Raw genomic sequence first — 19,879 nt, forward strand, 5'->3', positions numbered from 1 at the left:
ATTCTCTCTCTCTTTTTTTGAAATGTTTGTTTCTTTGTTTGTTTGTTTGTTTTGAGATGGAGGGAGAGAAGGGGTGTGCAGAGAAGGGGCAGAGAGAGAGGGAGAGAGAGAATCCCAAGCAGTCTCCACGCTGTCAGCACAGAGCCGGGGCTTGATCTCACAAACTGTGATATCATGACCTGAGCCAAAATCAAGAGTTGGATGCTCAGCCAACAGCCACCCAGGTGCTCCCCCCAAAATTTTTCCCTTTTTAAAACACTTCTGAAAAAGTATTTAACCCAGTCACCTAAGTTTCAAGAGCTGGTAAACTATCTCCATGTATCAGTATCATTCATTCATTGGTATGCTTTAACTACATAGCAAGTTAAATAAAAAATGTGATAGTATCAATAACTAAGAACTTCATATCATTTATTTATTTACTTACTTATTTTGCACAAATAGTATATGCTTTTTATTATGGTAAAACACATTATATGAAATCTGTTCTCTCAATAAACGTTTAAGTGTTCAGTACAGTATTGTTAACTCTATGTATATTGTTGTACAGCAGATCTCTCAAATCTCCTCATCCTGCATGACTAAAACTCAATCCCCACAGGACAACAATTCCTCATTTCTTTCCCTCCCCACACCCCTCCCCCGCCAGCCATTGACAGCCACCATTCTATTTTCCACTTCTATGAGTTTGACTAATTTAAATACCTCACATAAGTGGAATCATGCAGTATTTGTCCTTCTGTAAGTGGCTTATTTCACTTAGCATAATGTCCCCTCAAGGTTCATCCATGTTGTATAGTATGACAGGATGTCCTTCTTTTTAGTTGAGAGCCTCATATAATTTAATTGCTTCCACTGCATTTTTGTACATTGACTAAGTAGTTTGAAATTTTGCAACATTTTATCTCTATCAAGAACAGTAGCCCAATCACCTGTAACTGAAGATTTCCCTACCAATTAATCAGATTTTATTTGATGACAATGCTAGAGCACTGAAGGTATCACTCTGTGGTTAAGATAGCTCCCAGGACTTAACTGCACGGCAATACCTTCAGTGCCCTGGCATTGCCACCAAATAAAACCTGGTTAATCAGTACAGGGATCTGCGTTTGCAGGTGATGGGGCTGCTATTCTTGATCAAGAGCTGCAGTAGAAAGCAGAATGCAGCGAATAACCAATAGTGGATGTTAGGGACTGAGCACAGTCACATGCCTCTAAGTGCAGTACATGTCTAGCCTTGGTGGCTGTATTTTCCATAATGCCTTTCCCCCCTTTTTTTTACAGATAATAACAGACTTTGATATGACACTGAGTAGATTTTCCTACGAAGGCAAAAGATGCCCAACATGTCATTGTAAGTGTGGCGTTCATAAACAAATTTCATGAAAGTGATTCCGTTTTCAGATCCACTCTTATCTGTATTATCTATGAGATTGACTGCGGTTTGCTCTTCTTTTTGGACGTTGAAAATAAGAGGACCTGCCTTTTTCTTCTTATATTTCAAGGGTTTGTTTTCCCCCGTGTTATACAAATGGGTATTATCACGTATGGTTTTGGTTACAAAAGGAATGAAGACTTCTGCAATTTTTCTCCAAATGTGGTCTGTTCATTATTTAATCAAGAAATATTTAAATGGACTTTAAACTTTGGATTAACCTAATATTTCTTAGAAATAGCATTTTTATCAACTACTGTTTTCTAAGAATGTCACTGAATTTTTGCAGTGTTGATTTATAAATTAAGTAAAAGAGTGACTAAATAAATATCAAGTTGTGTGTTTTCCAAACTTGGCAGTCAGTGTTAAAAATAATCCTCTTCAACCTGACAAGCAGTGATACAAGTCCTCTCATTTACTGGCGCTGCATGTGTAGTTTGAGAAATTGTTTTGATAATTTATATTAAAACCACTAGAAATCATACCCTTTGGCCCACCGATTCTTGGAAAATTTTTAATGAAGTCCTTCTAAATGTAGGAAAAAAGCTTTAGATCCAAGGTTTGGATTTTAAAGCCATTGGATCCTCTAGCAATGTCACAGTTTGGATTTTAAAGCCATCAGATTCTCTAGCAATGTCACTTGTACCATAGCACTAAGACCAGAAGTTGTAATGACCATGCTAGTGGACTTGGCATTTAAACTTAAAAGTAGTGAGTTATTTAAAGTAGTGGTAGCATCAATCAGAATATTTCTTTTAATGCTAGTTTGCTTTCACTCTTCAGATGTCATTGACAACAGTAAGCTGGTTACAGATGAATGTCGGAAAAAGGTAAACACTAACAGTAATCCAGAGTTACTCAAAGACTTCATTAGCCTTTTTGCCTGAGAAGTTCTTCAGGTTCATTCACACAAACAATGGATATAAAGTGCTTATCACCGTACCTGGCACATAGTAAACACTGAATAAATATTAGTTTTATTGTGTGGATTATACATACTCAACATTATTTTAAAGAAAAAATTAACTTTTTAACAAAGACAATAAAATTAACATGAGAAACTTTTAGTTGATTATCAAAATATTCTGATGTCCTTACATTAAGTGTACATTAAAACAAAAGTACTTTGATTTTGTGTAGATATTGCTCCTTTATTTATTTTTTTAAGTTTATTTATTTATTTTGAGAGAGAGAAAGAGAGAGAAGGGGAAAGACAGAGAGAGAGAGAGAGAGTGAGAGAGAGAGAGAGAGAGAGAGAGAGAGAGAGAGAGAGAGAATCCCAAGCAGACTCCTCACTGTTAGCACAGAGCCCGATGTGGGGCTTGATCCCACAAAATGTGAAATCATGTCCTGAGCCAAAATAAAGAGTCAGATGCTTAACCAACTGAGCCACCCAGGCACCCCAGTTTTGCTCCTTTAAATTAATCAGGAAACTGCCTCAGTCCTCTGCTTTCCTTGAGTATGTGTCTATCTGTGTCTGTGTTAACAAAATAGGACTGCAGGTGTGAATCAAATTTAATACTTTGATATGAGAACAGAAGCTTTTTTGTAGTAATAATTTGATTATTAGTCGATTTCACTGAATTGCTGACCTGAAAGTACTTAAAAAAAGAAAGGTAGTTTTTTGCAGGTACATTTTGTTACATGTATACCAAGGTCAACAAAGATCTCCTCAGTTGATATATATATATTAGCTAAGTACTCGTGATCTAATCTTTAACAGCCATTTATGGCAAACATTTGTTGACATTGTTTTGCTTTCTATAAAACTATGCAATTTAATGACAACTCTGTCATCTTCATAATTAAGTTATTCATTTATTTCTAGTTAATGCAACTAAAGGAAAAATATTATGCTATTGAAATTGATCCTGTTCTTACCATGGAAGAGAAGTACCCCTATATGGTAGAATGGTAAGTATGTATCAGGTAAGGGGAGGGTTAAAAATATAATAACATAACACTGCAGTTACAACTAATGGCTTATTTTTTTCCCTATGCTGTATATAAATAGATTCATAAATTATCTAAGGAGTTATAGCAGTGAATAAATACAACAAAATGAACCTAATTTTCTAATCACTCAGTGTAGAATTTGCTTTGTTCTGTTTGTTTGTTTGTTTTTTAATGGACAAAATGTGGGCTGCATGTGTAAAGAAAAAGAATTGGGATTTAAATTGACTCTGAACTCATTTGGAGCCAGCAGGTGACATAGTTGGTAAGAAATGGGCCTCTTGATGTTGGCTGTGTTCATGGAAATGGAGCCTTCCAAGCTGACCACACAGAAAGCATTGTGTTGAGTCCTGAGAGAATGCTGTTAAGAGAAATGTTGACAAACTTTGAGTGTGTCAGATGGGTCCACTAAGAAAATCACAGGAACTGGAGCCATCCCATTTGGGAAAGATTTCACTGAAGAGAGAAAGCTGTGATTTGAGAAGCAACAACTGTGGTTTTTGAATCTTAAGAGGACAGGAGTGATGTTCTTTATCTTCATTATCCTATGACCTAAACTGAATGCCTTGTACACTTAATCAATGTTTATGGTACAAAATGTTGAAAAGTTGGACCTCTGTGGAAGCAGAACTGCAAGCAGACTTAGAAGGTTTAAGAAGACCAATTTCAGCCTGATGAAAGAAAGGACTACCTAGTAATTAGAATTTTCTAGCAATGATATAAGCTTCCCTGGAAGAATGAGCTCACCAACGTGATGGGAGCTGATCCAGAGTGGGGGGTCCCTTAGGAATATTGCACGATGATACTGGGTATCAGGTGGAGAGGTTCTAAAGGCCTGTTATGGAGATGCTTTGATTATAGGTACTTTGATATAATTTTAAATCATGTGTTTATCAAACTTGTCAAAACAAGGGTTTTCTCTCTTGTGTGCTAGAGAGCATCTTTAGTACTGAGGCATTTCACAACAATTTAGACTACAAAGAGGTGAAACAAATGGCTTTGCACTAATTCTCATAATTGGAGAATGCCTCTCTCAGTTGGATTTAGTTATTTGAAGACTAAGGAAAGGTGTACACGTAGTAGCTTTTCATTGTCTCATTAACACATTTAAACTAAAACTTTGGGGTGAACTGGGAAATACAGTATATTGGTATATTGATTTGAGAACCATAGGGTATATGCTTATTAGTGATGAATTTAAATTTCTAAAATTTAAGTCCAAAATATGATGAATGAAATACTGCATTATCTGTCACTGAAAAATGCCTTTTAATAAAGATGATGGTTTTGATTTGCTTTAATCAATATTCTTTTTCTTTGGTCATGAACTCCAGGTATACTAAAGCACATGGCTTGCTTATTGAACAGGCTTTACCAAAAGCTAAACTTAAAGAAATCGTGGCAGAATCTGATGTTATGCTCAAGTAAGTTTCTAGAGTGTTTTTTGCTGTTAACTGTCTACAGACTTACATATGTACTCAAGTGTATATTTATATTAAAATAATCTATATTACTTATAAAAATGTAGCCAAAATATGCCACCTATCACAAAATAATGATAAGATGAGGAATTTAGAATGATATATTAGATCTTGGTGTAGGAAGTAAGAGCCTTTTGAGATTTAAGTTCTAATCTACATTTCCTTTCTCTACATTAAAAATTTCAAGACTTGGGGTGCCTGGCTGGCTCAGTGGGAAGAATGTACGACTCCTGATCTTGGGGTTGTGAGTTCAAGCCCCCTGTTGGGTGTAGAGATTACTTAAATAAAAAATACTTCAAAAATATTTTTTTAAGACTAACTTAGAAATTTATGAAACCAGGACCATTGTAGAGTTTCTTAGCAAAATTCTTTTGAAAGATATAAAATATAAAAGGAACATTTATAAATCAAGTTGAAAAGAAATTTTTTGCTCATACCCTGTTTATAAAGTTACATGAATCTACTTTCTGAATTCTCAAATTTCCTTGAAAACTATCTCTAGGAAAGGTGAATATGATTTAGCAAATGATAAAAATATTGTATTACATGAATGATAAGATAGAAACATTTTTAAGCTTCTTTTCAATACTGTTTACCACCTCTAAAAATTTTCGACTTATTAGGTAAAATGATGATGTCGTGGGGGTTTTTTTGTTTCGTTTTTTAATAACCTACATTATAAGGTGACCTACTTTTTTTGTCAGTTATTTATTTTGAGAGAGAGGGTGCGCACACAGTCAAGTGGGGAAGGGGCAGAGAGAGAGAGACAGAATCCCAAGCAGGTTCTGCGCTGTCAGCATGACAGCTTCATCCCTTAAACTGTGAGATCATGACCTGAGCCGAAAATAAGAGTCAGGTGCTCAGGATGTTCAACCGATTGACTGAGCCACCCAGGCATGCCTCTAAGGTGATCTACCTCTAAGGAGGAAGGTATTAAATGTCGGAAAGAGTGTGAAGACAGCTAGTAAGCATTTCATTCCTTTGTTGGCAGCTTAACATATAGCCCAGGAAGAGTAAGGGAAGAAACTTAGATTATAAGTTAAAAACATTACCTACAGCCACGCCTTAAGCAGGAGAGATGCCAGTTGTAAAGAGAATACATTCAGTTCCTGCCCCTCCGCTTTCCTGAGAGGAAATAGTTGAGCAGGATGGCAAGCGGGAAGTGTTTCAGCCCATTTCTCAATGGGTTTTCCAGGGTGTGCTTTTTTCCAGTTGTGGTTAATTATTTGCTGTTAAATGGTATACATTGTGAACTGTAGGCTTATGTCCATATTTAATGAGAGTCTAAAATCATCTAATTTGTATCATTAGAATTTATTAAAAGCAGGGCAAAGAGTGAACTATTTGGAAAAACTTGTACTAAAATTGTCATATATATCAGTAACCCTGCTCTGAGGCAGGATTCTGGGAAGGGAATATAAATGGGCCATGGAATTAGGTAGAAATGTTTTGCTTTTTTCATTTCTAGGTGAAAGGATATATATCTATGTCTTGCTTTTTAACAATCAATTCCTACCTCCATCTTGCAGGGAAGGGTATGAGAATTTCTTTGATAAGCTCCAACAATACGGTATCCCTGTGTTCATATTTTCGGCTGGTATCGGTGATATACTAGAGGAGGTGATCCATCAAGCTGGCGTTTATCACCCAAACATCACAGTAGTGTCCAACTTCATGGATTTTGATGACAATGTAAGAACATTTTTCATAATTACTTTTTAAATCTGAATATATCATTCTAAATAATTCTTCATAATTATTTTCTTCATAAGTAATTTTTCTTCATGATTACTTTTAAAATCTGAATATATTTTAATCATGTAAATGCAGTTGGTTTTTATTATTTAAGGTTTATTACTTTATATATATATATATATATATATATATATATATACACATATATAATATATAATGTATATTAAATTAGGTCAGGTCAATAGGCCTACTCTGGGGCTCATCTCCCAGTGTTCTATCTGTATCCATGTTTTAAAAATAATATGCCTTTCTTAAACTTTTGTTTCCCAACCTATAGACTAATATTAAAATTAGGAAAAGTTCTTTTAATGTAACTCAGTGCAGCAACTCTGAAGACTTAATACCCATAGGTGGAAAAGAAGAAGTAAATTAGAACTGACTTTATTTGAATAAATTTTTCAATTCAAGACAATATATTGTGAAGTACATAAAATGGGACCTCTGGTTAGGAAACAAATGAAAAGTTAGAATTGGATGTTCAGCTCACTGTGTTTAACATTTAAAGTACTCTCTAGAAAGTCATTAACTTCTCAGAGCCCTTCTTACCTATCATGAATGTGAAAATAGAACAAACAGAATTTGCAGTTTGGAACCTACTGTTTCAAAGGATTTATGTTTTTATAGGGGGTGCTCAAAGGATTTAAAGGTGAACTAATTCATGTATTTAACAAACATGATGGTGCCTTGAAGAACACAGAATATTTCAATCGGCTAAAAGATAATAGCAATATAATTCTGCTGGGAGATTCCCAAGGAGATATAAGAATGGCAGATGGAGTAGCCAATGTTGAACACATCCTGAAAATTGGATATCTAAATGATAGAGTAAGTATACAGGTCTGTCATTTAATTTTCTTATAAGAAAAAATAAGGATGGAACTTAGTAGGCAATTGTTATTAAGGTATATGCAAAAGGAGTTAGACACAATTTGATTGCTCTTTATCCTTTTACTTTGGTGTGATTAAGGGAATTGGGATGTACATCTGTATGCCATCGGTATTAGGGTGGCTTCTCTGGCCTCTCCCTACCAGAAACCTTAGCACCCCCAAGTCATGAAAGTCAAAAATGTCCCCAGCATTGCCAGAGAGTTGCTTGGGCAGTCTCCCCAGTTGAGAGCCACTGGACTAGAAAGAAGTGACTTTGGGAGTAAAGCCACCCTGTGGCTATGTTCATAAGTCTTCATTTCAAAAGTCTTATGAAAGTAAATTTGATTTACTTCATTTTAGCCCAAAAGATCGAATGTAATAATGAGATCCACACTGAAACAATTTACTTCTCCTCCCTGTATATCCTTTTAATTTTTCTGTTGTTGTTGATTAGGTGGATGAGCTTTTAGAAAAGTACATGGACTCTTACGATATTGTTCTAGTAAAAGACGAATCACTGGACGTAGCCAACTCTATCTTACAGAAGATTCTATAAACAAGCATTCTTCAAGAAGACCTCTGTGCTGTGGGTGCAATTGATGCAGGAACTGCTCACCTGTTCATCTTGCTGAAAGACTTCTATTTATAATACATTCTTGCTCTTGACGTTTTTTCTCTACGTTACTGAGGTATTTTCAGACATACTGAATCCATCAACTGGAAACTCCTTTTTTCCTCACCTCTCTCAACACACTCCTCAACTATATTTTTTAACAGTTAAAAAAAAAAAAAAAAAAAAACCTTAAAGGTAAAATTTGAAAAATAACTCCATGAATTAATTTCCAGAGTGAATTTTGTAGTTTAATGTTATCATGAGGTTTTTGCGGAAACTTTTTACTCTGGGAAAAAAGTCTGTATAAGTTTAAAAAGAAGTTTTATGAAATGGTGAAATAATGTGCATGATTTTAAGTGTTGCTGTTTTTGTCATGTGGGTGAATTATGCTGATGATATCACCATCTCCTGAAATTGTATTGTTTGGTTATTTTGTTCTTGAAAGTCAGTATTTATCAGAAAATAATGGCACTTGGTGTTTGAAAAACCATTGGTATCCACATATCACTAATCATTACAAAATGTTCTATATTGATGCACTGATAATACACATGAAATGAAAAGCCTTTTAAATAGTACTGTCAAGACCATTGTTGTTCATTTATTCAAGAAATATTTATTAAGCTCTTGAGTGTTTTTCTTGTGTGTGTATGTGAGAGAGAGAGAGAGAGAGAGATGAATCCTATGTCATTGTCATAGTGGCTATTTAGATTGAATATTTTTAAATTTACGTATTATAAGTTTAAGGATGAAAAGATAGTTGCAGAGAAAATTTAATCAGCCCTTCAGAAAATACCGGGGACTGGGAAAATTGTTTTCCCTCATTGAAAATATCAGTAAAAGAGGGTACTTTGTTGGAGGTCTAATAGTTTCAGAAATAGCCACAGGCAGGGAACAAAGTGGAGCTGGGTCTCATGGTAACTGAAACCGAGTACTGCTGAGTTAAACCGACATTTGTCTTTGCACTCTGACTTCCTGTTCCAAATTTCTGCTGCCCCATAAATGGTTCATACAAAGTTTAGATTTGCCATTGTGATAAATCTGACCCTGGCTCTAACCATTTCACTCCAGAGTCTCCGAGCCACTAATTCCATAAAGCACCTGAGCTCTGATACACACAGAGCGTGTTCCAGCTGGTTCCGGACACTCAGTGTGGTCGGCAATCTCTAGTCCCATTTGATGTGGCAGGTAGGTGAGGTCTTACAATGAAAACCTTTTCCCTGGGGCTGCCCATCCTTACCCTCCACCACTATTCCTTTTTATAATAAACAATGAAACAAAGTTTATAATGGCCAGAAGTAGACTATTCTCTGTTGAAGTATTTCCAAAATCAAACTCGAAACCAAGCTTCCTTTTTTTTTTTAATGTTCATTTATTTTTGAGAGAGAGGGAGGGAGAGTGCAAGTGGGGGAGGGGCAGAGAGCAAGGAAGACAGAGGATCCGAAGTGGGTTCCGCACTGACGGCAGTGAGCCTGATGCAGGGCTCAAACTCATGAACCATGAGATCATGACCTGAGCAGAAACCAAGAGTTGGACACTTAACTGACTGAGCCACCCAGGTGCCCCTCAAAACCAAGATTCTAAAAGAAAGAGAGAGAAAGAAAGAAAGAGAGGGAGGGAGGGAGGCACCCCTTGAAACCAAGATTCAGAAAGAGAAAGGAAGGAAGGAAGAAGAGAGGGAGGGAGGAAGAAGAAACCAAGCTTCTTGCTTTAAAGCAGATTAGCGTCACATGAGAGTATCAGAATTACCTGGAGGAGTTTTTCACACAGAAAAAAAGTTGGGCATTTCTGATCTAATGAGAACTTTTTATCCCATATTGCAGTTAGAGCTTGCCATATAGACTGTTTTCCAAGGAGTTTATAATATGCTTCTACAAATAAGCATAGTTCATGGTATAAATGTAAAGAATACTGAAGGTATGACCTCCATTCTAGTCTTGGTTCAGCCCTTTACTAAGACTATAGAAGTCAGGCACCTCCCCATCTAACAAAGGCCTTGAGGGCATGCAGTCTTTGTAGCCCCTTATAGCCACTATCAGGATAACTTGAATATCAAGCCAAGGCCCCTCCCTTTTCCACTGCATCCCTGGGACCCTATCACCTCTCACTGCCCCCTGTTCTACTGCTATTTGAAATAATTTTTAAAGTTCCATTTTCAGAGCAGTTTAATGTAGCCAATATAGAGTCAGACTGTTGTGATTTGGGTCTTCCTTCCACCACTTAGTAGCTGTGTGACCAGAACAGATTATTTAACCTGTGCCCCAGTTTGCTCATCTGTAAAGTGAAGGTAATGATACGTCCTCCAGATACATCCCTGTGAGAATGAGATGTACACTCATCTACATCTTTGTATGCATTTAAATTTTGTATTTCCATTTAGAATGGCTTAGCGCAAGTATTCAGTATTGCTGGCTATTTGTCCGCAAAAGTGTGACCACAGTCTGGGTGAACTGAAGAAACAAAGTTATTTTGTAGCCCTAGTGAACACCGGCAGTGTGGTAACTACCACATTTTCTTAAAAGTCTAGCATTAGCTGTTAAGAGTCTTGTTTTTGTTTTTTGTTTTTTATTTTGAATTTTACTTTAGGAGGTAAAGCAGTTTTGAGTGCCGAGATGAACAATTTTGATGAAACCGAAAAACAAAAACTGTCAGAGATACTACTTTGTTCCAGAGTGATTTCACAGGAACTCTGCTTTCCATGATATGTTTGATAAGACCAGAGTTAATTAGGTAGATTATTGAACATTTTTTTTAACCAGACTTCAGGTTTAAGGCATACACCATGGAGAATCAGGAAATAAAAGAGGGGTGCCTGGGTGGCTCAGTCAGTTGGTTAAGCATCTGACTTCGGCTCAGGTTATGATCTCATGGTTCATGAGTTCAAGCCCCATGTCGGGCTCTGTACTAACAGCTCACAGCCTAAAGCCTGCTTTGATTCTCTGTCTCCCTCTCTCTCTGCCCCTGCCCCACTTGCACTCTCTCGCGTTCTCTCAAAAATAAATAAATATTTTTTAAAAAGGAAGAAAAAATGTCATGGGATCTTGAATAATTTGGAGACTTATCCAAGGTTACCTCAAGATTCACCAGTCCTGCTGTGTTTTATACTTATTCTTGTATTTCAGTACAAGTTTAATAGGTAAGATAAAGTGTGGCTGAGGTGTAAAGGGTACAGGCCTTCAAATCAGTCAAACCTGGATCTGAGTCTTAGATTCTAACTACAACATTTGGTAAGTTTCTAACGTTTCAAGGCTTTGGTTTCCTCATCTCTAAAGTGGGGTATTAATTTGAGGTGAAGATTGATTCAATGAAGAGTCACTCATCCCACCAAAGATTGAAGTCCTTACTGTGGGCTAGGTTCTAGAGAAATAATTAACACACCAGACATGCTTCCTGCCCTCATGTAGCCGAAGTCAGACGCTTAACCGACTGAGACACCCAGGTGCCCCTCAAACACTATTTTAATAAGCATGAAAGTGTGATATCTGCAACTAGCAATAAGTAACTGGGAGCAGTATTCTTAGTTTATAAACAGACACCAGATCCCCAAGAAAGCCAAGGGAAAAAGACTTCAAAGAAAGCAACCTTGTTCCTAGAAACCTAAGACATTGAAGTGCTATATATAAGCACTTACGTGTAATTGCACTCAGGCCCACTCTGTTGCCAAAATGAAATGTTTTTTTCTGTCTTTTAAGTAATAATTTTGAAAGGTATTATAAATTCCTAAGTAATGAGAGATCAAAACTCACCAGGTTTCAACAAAATAATGCAGATTGCTTACGCTCGCAAGATAGCTTAAGTGGTGTTTCAAGCACACAGGTCACATGCATACTCAGATGTCATGTTCTCTGAGATACTCTAATCTCCCACTGGGCATCAATGAATGACCTACTTCATCTTTAGGGCCCAAAGTCCAAAATCTGCATGAGTCATAAGTTAGGTGATCCCAATCTACAGCCGATCCAAACTGCCTCAAGCAGCAACACAGAAAATGAGTATAAGATGTGATTGAGAAAAATGCTTTGTGGCATCCCTACCCTGTATTTGGCTCCCTAATGAGTACTCACAGTCTTGCCAACAGAGCTATAACCCTTCATAACGCAGATAGAAACAGGGTTGCAGCAGCATCATGAGGTGAGGCCATCTGAGCAGCTGGTTGAGCCAGAGATTAAAGCCTCTGTGATGGTCACAGATAATTGAATGCCTTCCTTAGCAGCAGGAAGAATCAAAGTGCCCCAGTAGCGCTCAACAACAAGCCAAAGGTTTAGAAAGATAAGTACTACACAGTATCATTTATATGTGGTATTAAAAAAAATAAGTTGAAGTTATAGAAATAGAGTAAAAAAAATGTTTACCAGGGGCAGGGGCATGGGAGAAACACGAGTTTGGTTAAACAGTACAAACTTCCAGCTATAAGATAAATAAGGTCTAAGGATTTAATGCATAACATGGCAACCATAGTTGGTAACCCTGTATTGTATAGTTTTAAAATGCTAAGAGTAGAACTTAAATGTTTTCTCTCTCTCTCTCTCTCTCTCACACACACACACACACACACGTGAAGTGATAGATGGAGAAATCCTTTCACAATGTAAACATGTACATATATCAAATCATCACATATGCATTAAGTATCTTAAAATTTTATTTGTTCATTACACCTCAGGAAAGAGAAAAAACACAACAGGTGGCAGGCTGAGAACCAAGAAGAGCCAATATTTCCGTCTGAGTCCGAAGGCCAAAAAAGACCAAGGTTCCAGTTCAGCAGTCAAGCAGGCAGTTTAAAAACAAAAACAAGCTACCCAGCTCCCAGGTGGCTCAGTCAGTGGAGCACAAGACTCTTGATCTCGAGGTCGTGAGTTCAAGCTATATGTTGGGTATAGAGATTACTTTTTAAAAAATTGGTTGAGGGGTGTCTGGGTGGCTCAGTTGATTAAGGGTCTTGATTTTGGCTCTGGTCATGATCTTTTGGTTCGTGAGATCAAGCCCCAAGTCGGGCTCTGTGCTGACAGCATAGAGCCTGGTTGGGATTCTCTCCCTCTCTCTCTGCCCTCCCACACTAGTGCTATCTCTCTCTTCTCTCTCTCTCTCTCAAAATAAATTTTAAAAAGTTAAAAAAAAAAAATTAAATGTTCCCTCTATTCTTGAAGTTCTAAGGCCCACAGTGCTTAATTTCCCCAGAGAAGCATATCTTTTATTCAGCAAACCTGTCCACCACCAAAGAAAACAACCAGTGAAGAAATTCAGACAGGACCAACTAAAATCCTGGGACAGAATAAGCACAAGGTTTTTATCTTCATGAAGATGTGTAAGGATAATGAGGTGTTACAGATCAAGTGCATTCCAAAGGGCAATTCCATTTAGCAAAATTATTAACCTATCTCGTGCACTTAAGGAATTCTGTTAAACAAAAAATCTTGAGTGACTATGTGCCAGGTAGGAGACGGTTAAGGAATGTTAGTTACCATGACAGCAACAGCCAGGAAGGCCATGGGCAGGCATCTCCTTTGCCTTCCAAAAGCATACAGAGTCCCTGAAATTGCTCCTGCAAAGAGTAAACTGTAACATTTGCTTTTTTAAAAAAACGTATTTTTCTCTATACATGTGCCAGTTATCCTCTATTTGCTCCCACTCCAGTGCCTACAGCCCTTCACCTTACTCTGCACCCCAAAAAGCTGACTCTGAGAATACCAGCCACTAAGCTCCTCTTCCTTTAGCTTCAGATTGGGTTCAGCGAATGGGAACGAGTTACAGGACAGAGAATGGGGTGTCTCTGCCCTCCTCTGCTGCAGCGCCAGCCACACTTCTGGGCGTGGCTGTGTCTCCCCTTTAACCTTTCAGCCCCAGGGGGGGTAGAAGAGCCCCCTACTGCTGCTGGCCAACATCTATCATGGTACCTTGATATCCTAACTAGGTCTCTAGGCCCTGTCCACACACCTGTAAAGTCCTTTACATAGCTTCTCTTTGGAAGGCCCGTATGTGGGTGTGTTTCCTGCCAGGACCTGACTGACACACCCCCATACTCTATCTGTCACACTCCTCCACCTTCAATGAGATGCAGCCCTCGTTGAGGCGATTCTCAATGGATAATCGACGTATTCTCATAGGATCCTCTCAGCCTTCAAATAAAACTCCACAACACTTGATATTATCATTCAATTTTTTTATATATGAAAAGTTCAGTTTTCCAACATTTATTCCATTGAAGGAGTGCACAGCATTTTCATGAACTATCTCAGGGCTACATCAGTACAAAACAGTTTAAATTAGTAAAAATAAAGCAGTTTCAAAAGGAAAATTACTGATTACTTCAGGGTGGATGCCACCACCACTTGGGAACAGAGGACATAAGGCAGCAAGGTTGTTGGTTACTGCATAACATGGGGGCAGGTAACAGTGTCCTTGTTTTTCTACACAGAGAGAGGCCCATGGGCTTTAGGGCACCTCCCTCTCCAGGACACAAATGAGCAGAAATATGTCACCTTGTGTATGCTCATCTGTTGAGATGATACTTCCTATCTTGGTCACATACTCTGGAGCATGGATTAGCCACAAGCCCTATACAAATCTATCTGATCAAAAGATTCAGGGAAGATAGAGCAATGGGAATAAGAAAGGGTGAAGCAAATAATCTTAGGTGGCAAACATAGAATCAAATTCTCTACTCATAGTCCAAGATGCCTCTTGTTTGGTCCACTGATTTTCTTCTTAACTTCCAAGTCACCCAGCCAATTGGAAGACCACAACAGGTAGAGCATGATTAACTATCAAAGCACACATGTGCAAGTAGGTGTGTGTGCATGTGCATGCGTGTGTGTGTGTGTGTGTGTGTGTAGCAGGAAAGTGGAAGCTGGGCATTACCAGAGCCTGTACGGGCCACTGACAAAAGGGCCCCATCCTGGGGCTTTTGGGGAAATACTGCTGGGGCAGGCCGTTTGTCTTTTCTGCTCATCTGGAGAACACTTTTAAAACACCAGCAAGTTAAAAAAAATTTTTTTAATGCTCTTTATGTAGACCTCCTGGACGCTTTTTCTTCTGTTCCCTCCAAAATGGTTATGACTTCTGTATGACACTATTTTCCTTTAATAACAAAACTACACAGAAGGCTCACAAAACAATGGTTGACAGTGCAGCCTCTTCAATATTCTACACAGCCCCTGCTAAGGCACCTGACACTGATTTTCATATCACTGGCATTTGGCCTAAAATTCTCACCATGTGTATCGACCCATCCCTGACATATGCCCCACATACTATGTGACCATCTACTACTTGTGGACGATTCACCTTCTGAGAGACCCGCAGGCCCTCGCTTCACTTTCAGCCATGACCGGGGGCTTGGTATCACGCAGGTGGCCCAAGGCAGGTTTAGAGTTCATCATGTTTAGCCTCCTGGTCTTTGAGTTTGAATTCCTCTGCCGTGACCTTCCCATCTCCATTCCGGTCCTGGTTGGTGAACATATTCTTCACAATCATCTCAGCATCAAAACCAGGAGCGAGTTTCCCTTTGCCAGATGCCACCTGGGCATGAATGTATTCTGAGAACTGGAAAGAGAGGGGACAGGACAGACCATGAGATACAGCAGCCGAGCCAGGGTCTGAACAGAGCGTCCCGAGGGCAATGGGGCTGGAATTTGAGTCTAAGCTTGCAAAACAGACACAATTTTGTGAGCTACACAACCTGCCTGGTGTTTCTCCCTCCAGATGCAGGTGTATAACCATAATGACTAATGACTCCAGAAGTTCCTAGGCTCCACGCAGCAGTGACTGGAGCTGTCCCTTCTCCCTAAATCAACACTTAGCTCTCCACCACAGGCTGATGCCCTAACCATCTTTGCCTCTGAGAACACTGCTGCCTCCCTCCCTCCCTCCCTTCTTTCCTTCATACAATGAAAACATAACCTTGCCCTTGTAATTCTAGCATATATCCTAGTGGGAAAGACACACAATTAGAAAAGAACATAAAAAATTAAGTAAGTCACATATTAAGTTCAAAAGTGCAATGCTCCAGAAAACAAAGCAGTAGAGAGTCAAGTAAGGAGGATCAAGAGTACAGGTCGGGGAGTGGGTTGAGGTCTCAATCCAGTGGTCAGAGTAAAACCCTAATGAAAAAGGGAGACCTGTGCAAAGGCTTGAAGGAAGGGAGGGAATGAACCAAACAGTTATCCAGGGAAGTGTCTTCTGGGTGGAGGGACAGCTGGTGCAAAGGCCCAGCATGTGCAATGCCTGGTAGAGAGGAGCAGCTGAAGAGGAAGTTACAGCGAGCAGGTCGTGGAGAACCTTCTTGGGGTCTTTGCAGGCCACTGTAAGGACTCTGGAAACAGAGGGGCTTCTGCAGGGTTCTCAGACAAAGCAAGCCATAATCCAATTGAAGTTTCAGAAGAATCACTCCGGCTGCCGTGAGGGGCAAGGCTGAAAAGCACAAAGACCTTCGTAGAGGTCCAAGCAAGACCAAGCAGACAGTGGCCCAAGATGCTACCAACTGGAGGTGGTGAGATGTAAATTTTCAGGATAGAGCTAGGATGATTTCCTGGTGGGTTTACTATAGCCTATGTGAGAAAGAGAGGAGTCAGATTACTGAGTGCTCTCACCTGGCAACTGGAAGGACGGAGTTGCCATCAGAGGAGATGAGGAAGGCTTTGGGTGAGGCAAGTTCAGGAGAGGGAGGTAGCAGCAGCATTCAAAAAATGAAGATGTCAGGTGGGCAATTAGATGTCTGAGTAGGAGGTAGAGAGAGAAGACCAGACCAGAGCTACAAGTTTGGAAGTCATGGCATGCGGATGACAAAGCCACTGGACTGGTTGAGATCACCAAGGGAGTGACATGAGATGGAGGAGAGAACAAGCTCAGAACTCAGGCTGGGGACACTCCAACATGAAGAGAGGGAGAAGATTCCTGAGAAGGAGCCACTAGTGAGGTAGAAGGAACACCAAGAAAGTGTGGTCTGGAAGCGAGGGAAAGAAGGTGTCCTGCAAAGCAGTCAGCTGTGTCCAAGAGTGAGGACAGTGAGCAGTGACCACTGGCGGCAGCCACATAAAAGGCACTGGTCACCTTAGCAAGACCAGGCTCAGTGACACAGAAGGACAAATGTCTGACAGGAGTGGATTTAAAAGTTTTGACATTTTCGCTGTAAAGGGAGCAAAGAAACAAAATAAATGAGAAGATGCACCAAGAAAAGGGAAAATAATAGCATGTTTTTATGCTAATGTGAGCAATCCAGTAGCCAGGGAAATGTGGCTGATGTAAGAGAGAAAGGGGAGAAGGCTGGAGCCGTGTCCTTGAATAAGCAGATGTGGAACAGGCAGATACTGGAACTGAGGAGGGTGTGACAGGACAGCCGACTCTATTCTCCAGCTCCATGAAGGGGTGTCTGCTACAGAAGAATCCACCCAGGACCTAGATGATCAAGATGGAGATATGTACCATGGCTCAAACCACTAGGTAGCTCTGTGACCTCGGGCAAATCATTTATCTCGTCTGCGTACAGCTGCTGCTTCTGAAAAACGGGGATGATGATTACATGGCTGCCACAAGGGCCAAGCAAGAGAATGTATATGAAAAACATTCAACATAATGCAGGCATACAGTGAGCACCCAGGAACTGAGAACCAAATCTAGATCTGTCAGCCCTGGGATCAAGCCCTGTACCTCTCAGGGCCTCAGTTTCTCCAGAGAGGAACTGTGAGCTTCAATTTAGAGAGTGTGTACAAAAGTGCGTCCTCCTCACTCTGAGAAGGCTTCACATCTGGAATGGATCCCCTGCCCCAATAAAGCTCCCCCCAGTTCATTTAGTCCCACTCTCTTTTGAAGGTCGGTTACCTCTTCGAGGAGGACTTCTCCATCACCATCCTTGTCGATTTCTTCGAACAGGTTGGGTGACACCTCGCCATTCCATATGAACATGTACCCCTCAGGCAGACCCGCCACGAGCTCCAGCAGTTCAATGTCAAACACCAAGACGGCACTGCCGGGTACTTCTCCATCTGTCTCACCAATAAGGGAGGAAACAGGGTTAGCACCACCAGGCAGCAGGCATGCCCATCTCAACCTCCCTCCCCCACCCAAGGTTCCAGCTGCCTCACAGGTGGCAAGCATTTCCTGCTCAACACCAGGGGCACCTGAGTGTCTCAGTTAAGCATCCAACTCTTGATTTCAGCTCAGGTCATGATTTCAGGGTAGTAGGATCGAGCTGCTTGGGATTCTCTGTCTCCTTCTCTCTCTGCCCCTCCCCTGCTCGTGCTCTAAATAAATAAACAAACAAACTAACTTAAAAAAAAACAAAAAATTCAAATAATCCAGTGAAGAAATGGGCAAAAGACATGAATAGACACTCTCCAAAGAAGACATCCTGATGGCTAACAGACTATAATATAAACAGATGTTCAACATCATTTATCATCAGGGAAATACAAATTAAATCACAATGAGATACCACCTCACACCTGTCGGAATGGCTAACATGAACAACTCAGGCAACAACAGGTGTTGGCAAGGATGCAGAGAAAGAGGATCTCTTTTGCATTGTTAGTGGGAATGCAAGCTGGTGCGGCCACTCTGGAAAACAGTATGGATGTTCCTCAAAAAACTAAAAATAGAACTACCCCACGACCCAGCAATTGCACTACTAGGTATTTATCCAAGGGATACAGGTGTGCTGTTTCGAAGGGGCACATGCAACCCCATGTTTATAGCAGCGCTATTGACAATGGCCAAAGTATGGAAAGAGCCCAAGTGTCCATCGATGGATGAATGGATAAAGAAGATGTGGTATATATATGCAATGGAGTATTACTCGACAATCAAAAAGAATGAAATCTTGCCATTTGCAACTACGTAGATGGAACTAGAGGGTATTCTGGTAAGTGAAATTAGTCAGTTAGAGAAAGACGAGTATCGTATGACTTCACTCATATGAGGAACTTAAGATACAAAACAAATGAACATAAGGGAAGGGAAGCAAAAATAATATAAGAACAGGGCGAGGGACAAAACATAAGAAACTCTTAAATATAGAGAACAGGGGCGCCTGGGTGGCTCAGTCGGTTAAGCGGCCGACTTCGGCCCAGGTCATGATCTCGCGGTCCGTGAGTTCGAGCCCCCGCGTCGGGCTCTGTGCTGACAGCTCAGAACCTGGAGCCTGTTTCGGATTCTGTGTCTCCCTCTCTCTGACCCTCCCCTGTTCATGCTTTGTCTCTCTCTGTCTCAAAAATAAATAAACGCTAAAAAAAAACAAAAACAAAAAACAAAAAAAAACAAAAAAAATAAATATAGAGAACAAACAGAGGGTTGCTGGAGCGTTTGTGGCGGGGGGGGGGGGGGGGGGATGGGCTAAATGTGTAAGTGGCATTAAAGAAGACACTTGTTGAGATGAGCACCGGGTGTTATACATAGAGGACGAATCACTGGAATCTACTCCTGAAATCATTACTGCACTACGTGCTAACTAACTTAGATGTAAATTAAAAAATAAATTAAAAACAAAAAAGTTCAAAACCAGCAAGTGGTTTTTTCCAAACTGTAGGTACTTACCATTAGTAAGTCATGAAATCTATTTACAGCATGGTGACCACCAATTTTTTAAATTCAGGAATAAAATAGATCAGGGTACACTGTCCATAGAAAGGATAGGTATGGTTTCATAAAACTTGAGTTTAAATTTTATATATAGAACTAATTGTGTATGAGTATATGTATAAATTGCATGTTTATGTGTAACACAGATGGGGAGATAAAAAGTATTTCTTAACTGTATGTCTCGGTGAAAAAAGTTTGAAAAGC

The 19,879-nt window shown here is 39.7% G+C and overlaps 3 protein-coding genes across 13 annotated transcripts in view; 2 read left to right on the forward strand and 1 right to left on the reverse strand.

Annotated features, from left to right (window-relative positions):
• NT5C3A (5'-nucleotidase, cytosolic IIIA) overlaps positions 1-8,730 on the forward strand; it is a 52,541-nt gene extending 43,811 nt beyond the window's left edge. For all 5 annotated transcript variants that reach the window (XM_015065038.3, XM_015065042.3, XM_015065040.3 and 2 more), the window contains 7 exons: positions 1,285-1,354; positions 2,219-2,265; positions 3,264-3,349; positions 4,723-4,812; positions 6,399-6,561; positions 7,249-7,449; positions 7,946-8,730. In XM_015065038.3, coding sequence (XP_014920524.1) covers positions 1,285-1,354; positions 2,219-2,265; positions 3,264-3,349; positions 4,723-4,812; positions 6,399-6,561; positions 7,249-7,449; positions 7,946-8,047 — 759 coding nt within the window. In that variant the 3' untranslated portion in view covers positions 8,048-8,730. The remainder of the gene's footprint in view (positions 1-1,284; positions 1,355-2,218; positions 2,266-3,263; positions 3,350-4,722; positions 4,813-6,398; positions 6,562-7,248; positions 7,450-7,945) is intronic.
• LOC106968679 (RP9, pre-mRNA splicing factor) overlaps positions 1-19,879 on the forward strand; it is a 209,694-nt gene that overhangs the window by 105,175 nt on the left and 84,640 nt on the right. The gene's annotated exons all lie outside the window — the stretch shown is intronic.
• The window catches only part of FKBP9 (FKBP prolyl isomerase 9), a 41,344-nt gene continuing 35,714 nt past the window's right edge, over positions 14,250-19,879 (reverse strand). Inside the window, exons 9-10 of the mRNA XM_015065062.3 lie at positions 17,921-18,084; positions 14,250-15,646 (exon numbers count right to left, since the gene is read on the reverse strand). Of these exons, the coding sequence (XP_014920548.2) occupies positions 15,470-15,646; positions 17,921-18,084 (341 nt within the window). The 3' untranslated portion in view covers positions 14,250-15,469. The remainder of the gene's footprint in view (positions 15,647-17,920; positions 18,085-19,879) is intronic.

This window comes from Acinonyx jubatus, chromosome A2 (genome assembly GCF_027475565.1).
Source record: "Acinonyx jubatus isolate Ajub_Pintada_27869175 chromosome A2, VMU_Ajub_asm_v1.0, whole genome shotgun sequence".
Taxonomy (NCBI): domain Eukaryota; kingdom Metazoa; phylum Chordata; class Mammalia; order Carnivora; family Felidae; genus Acinonyx; species Acinonyx jubatus.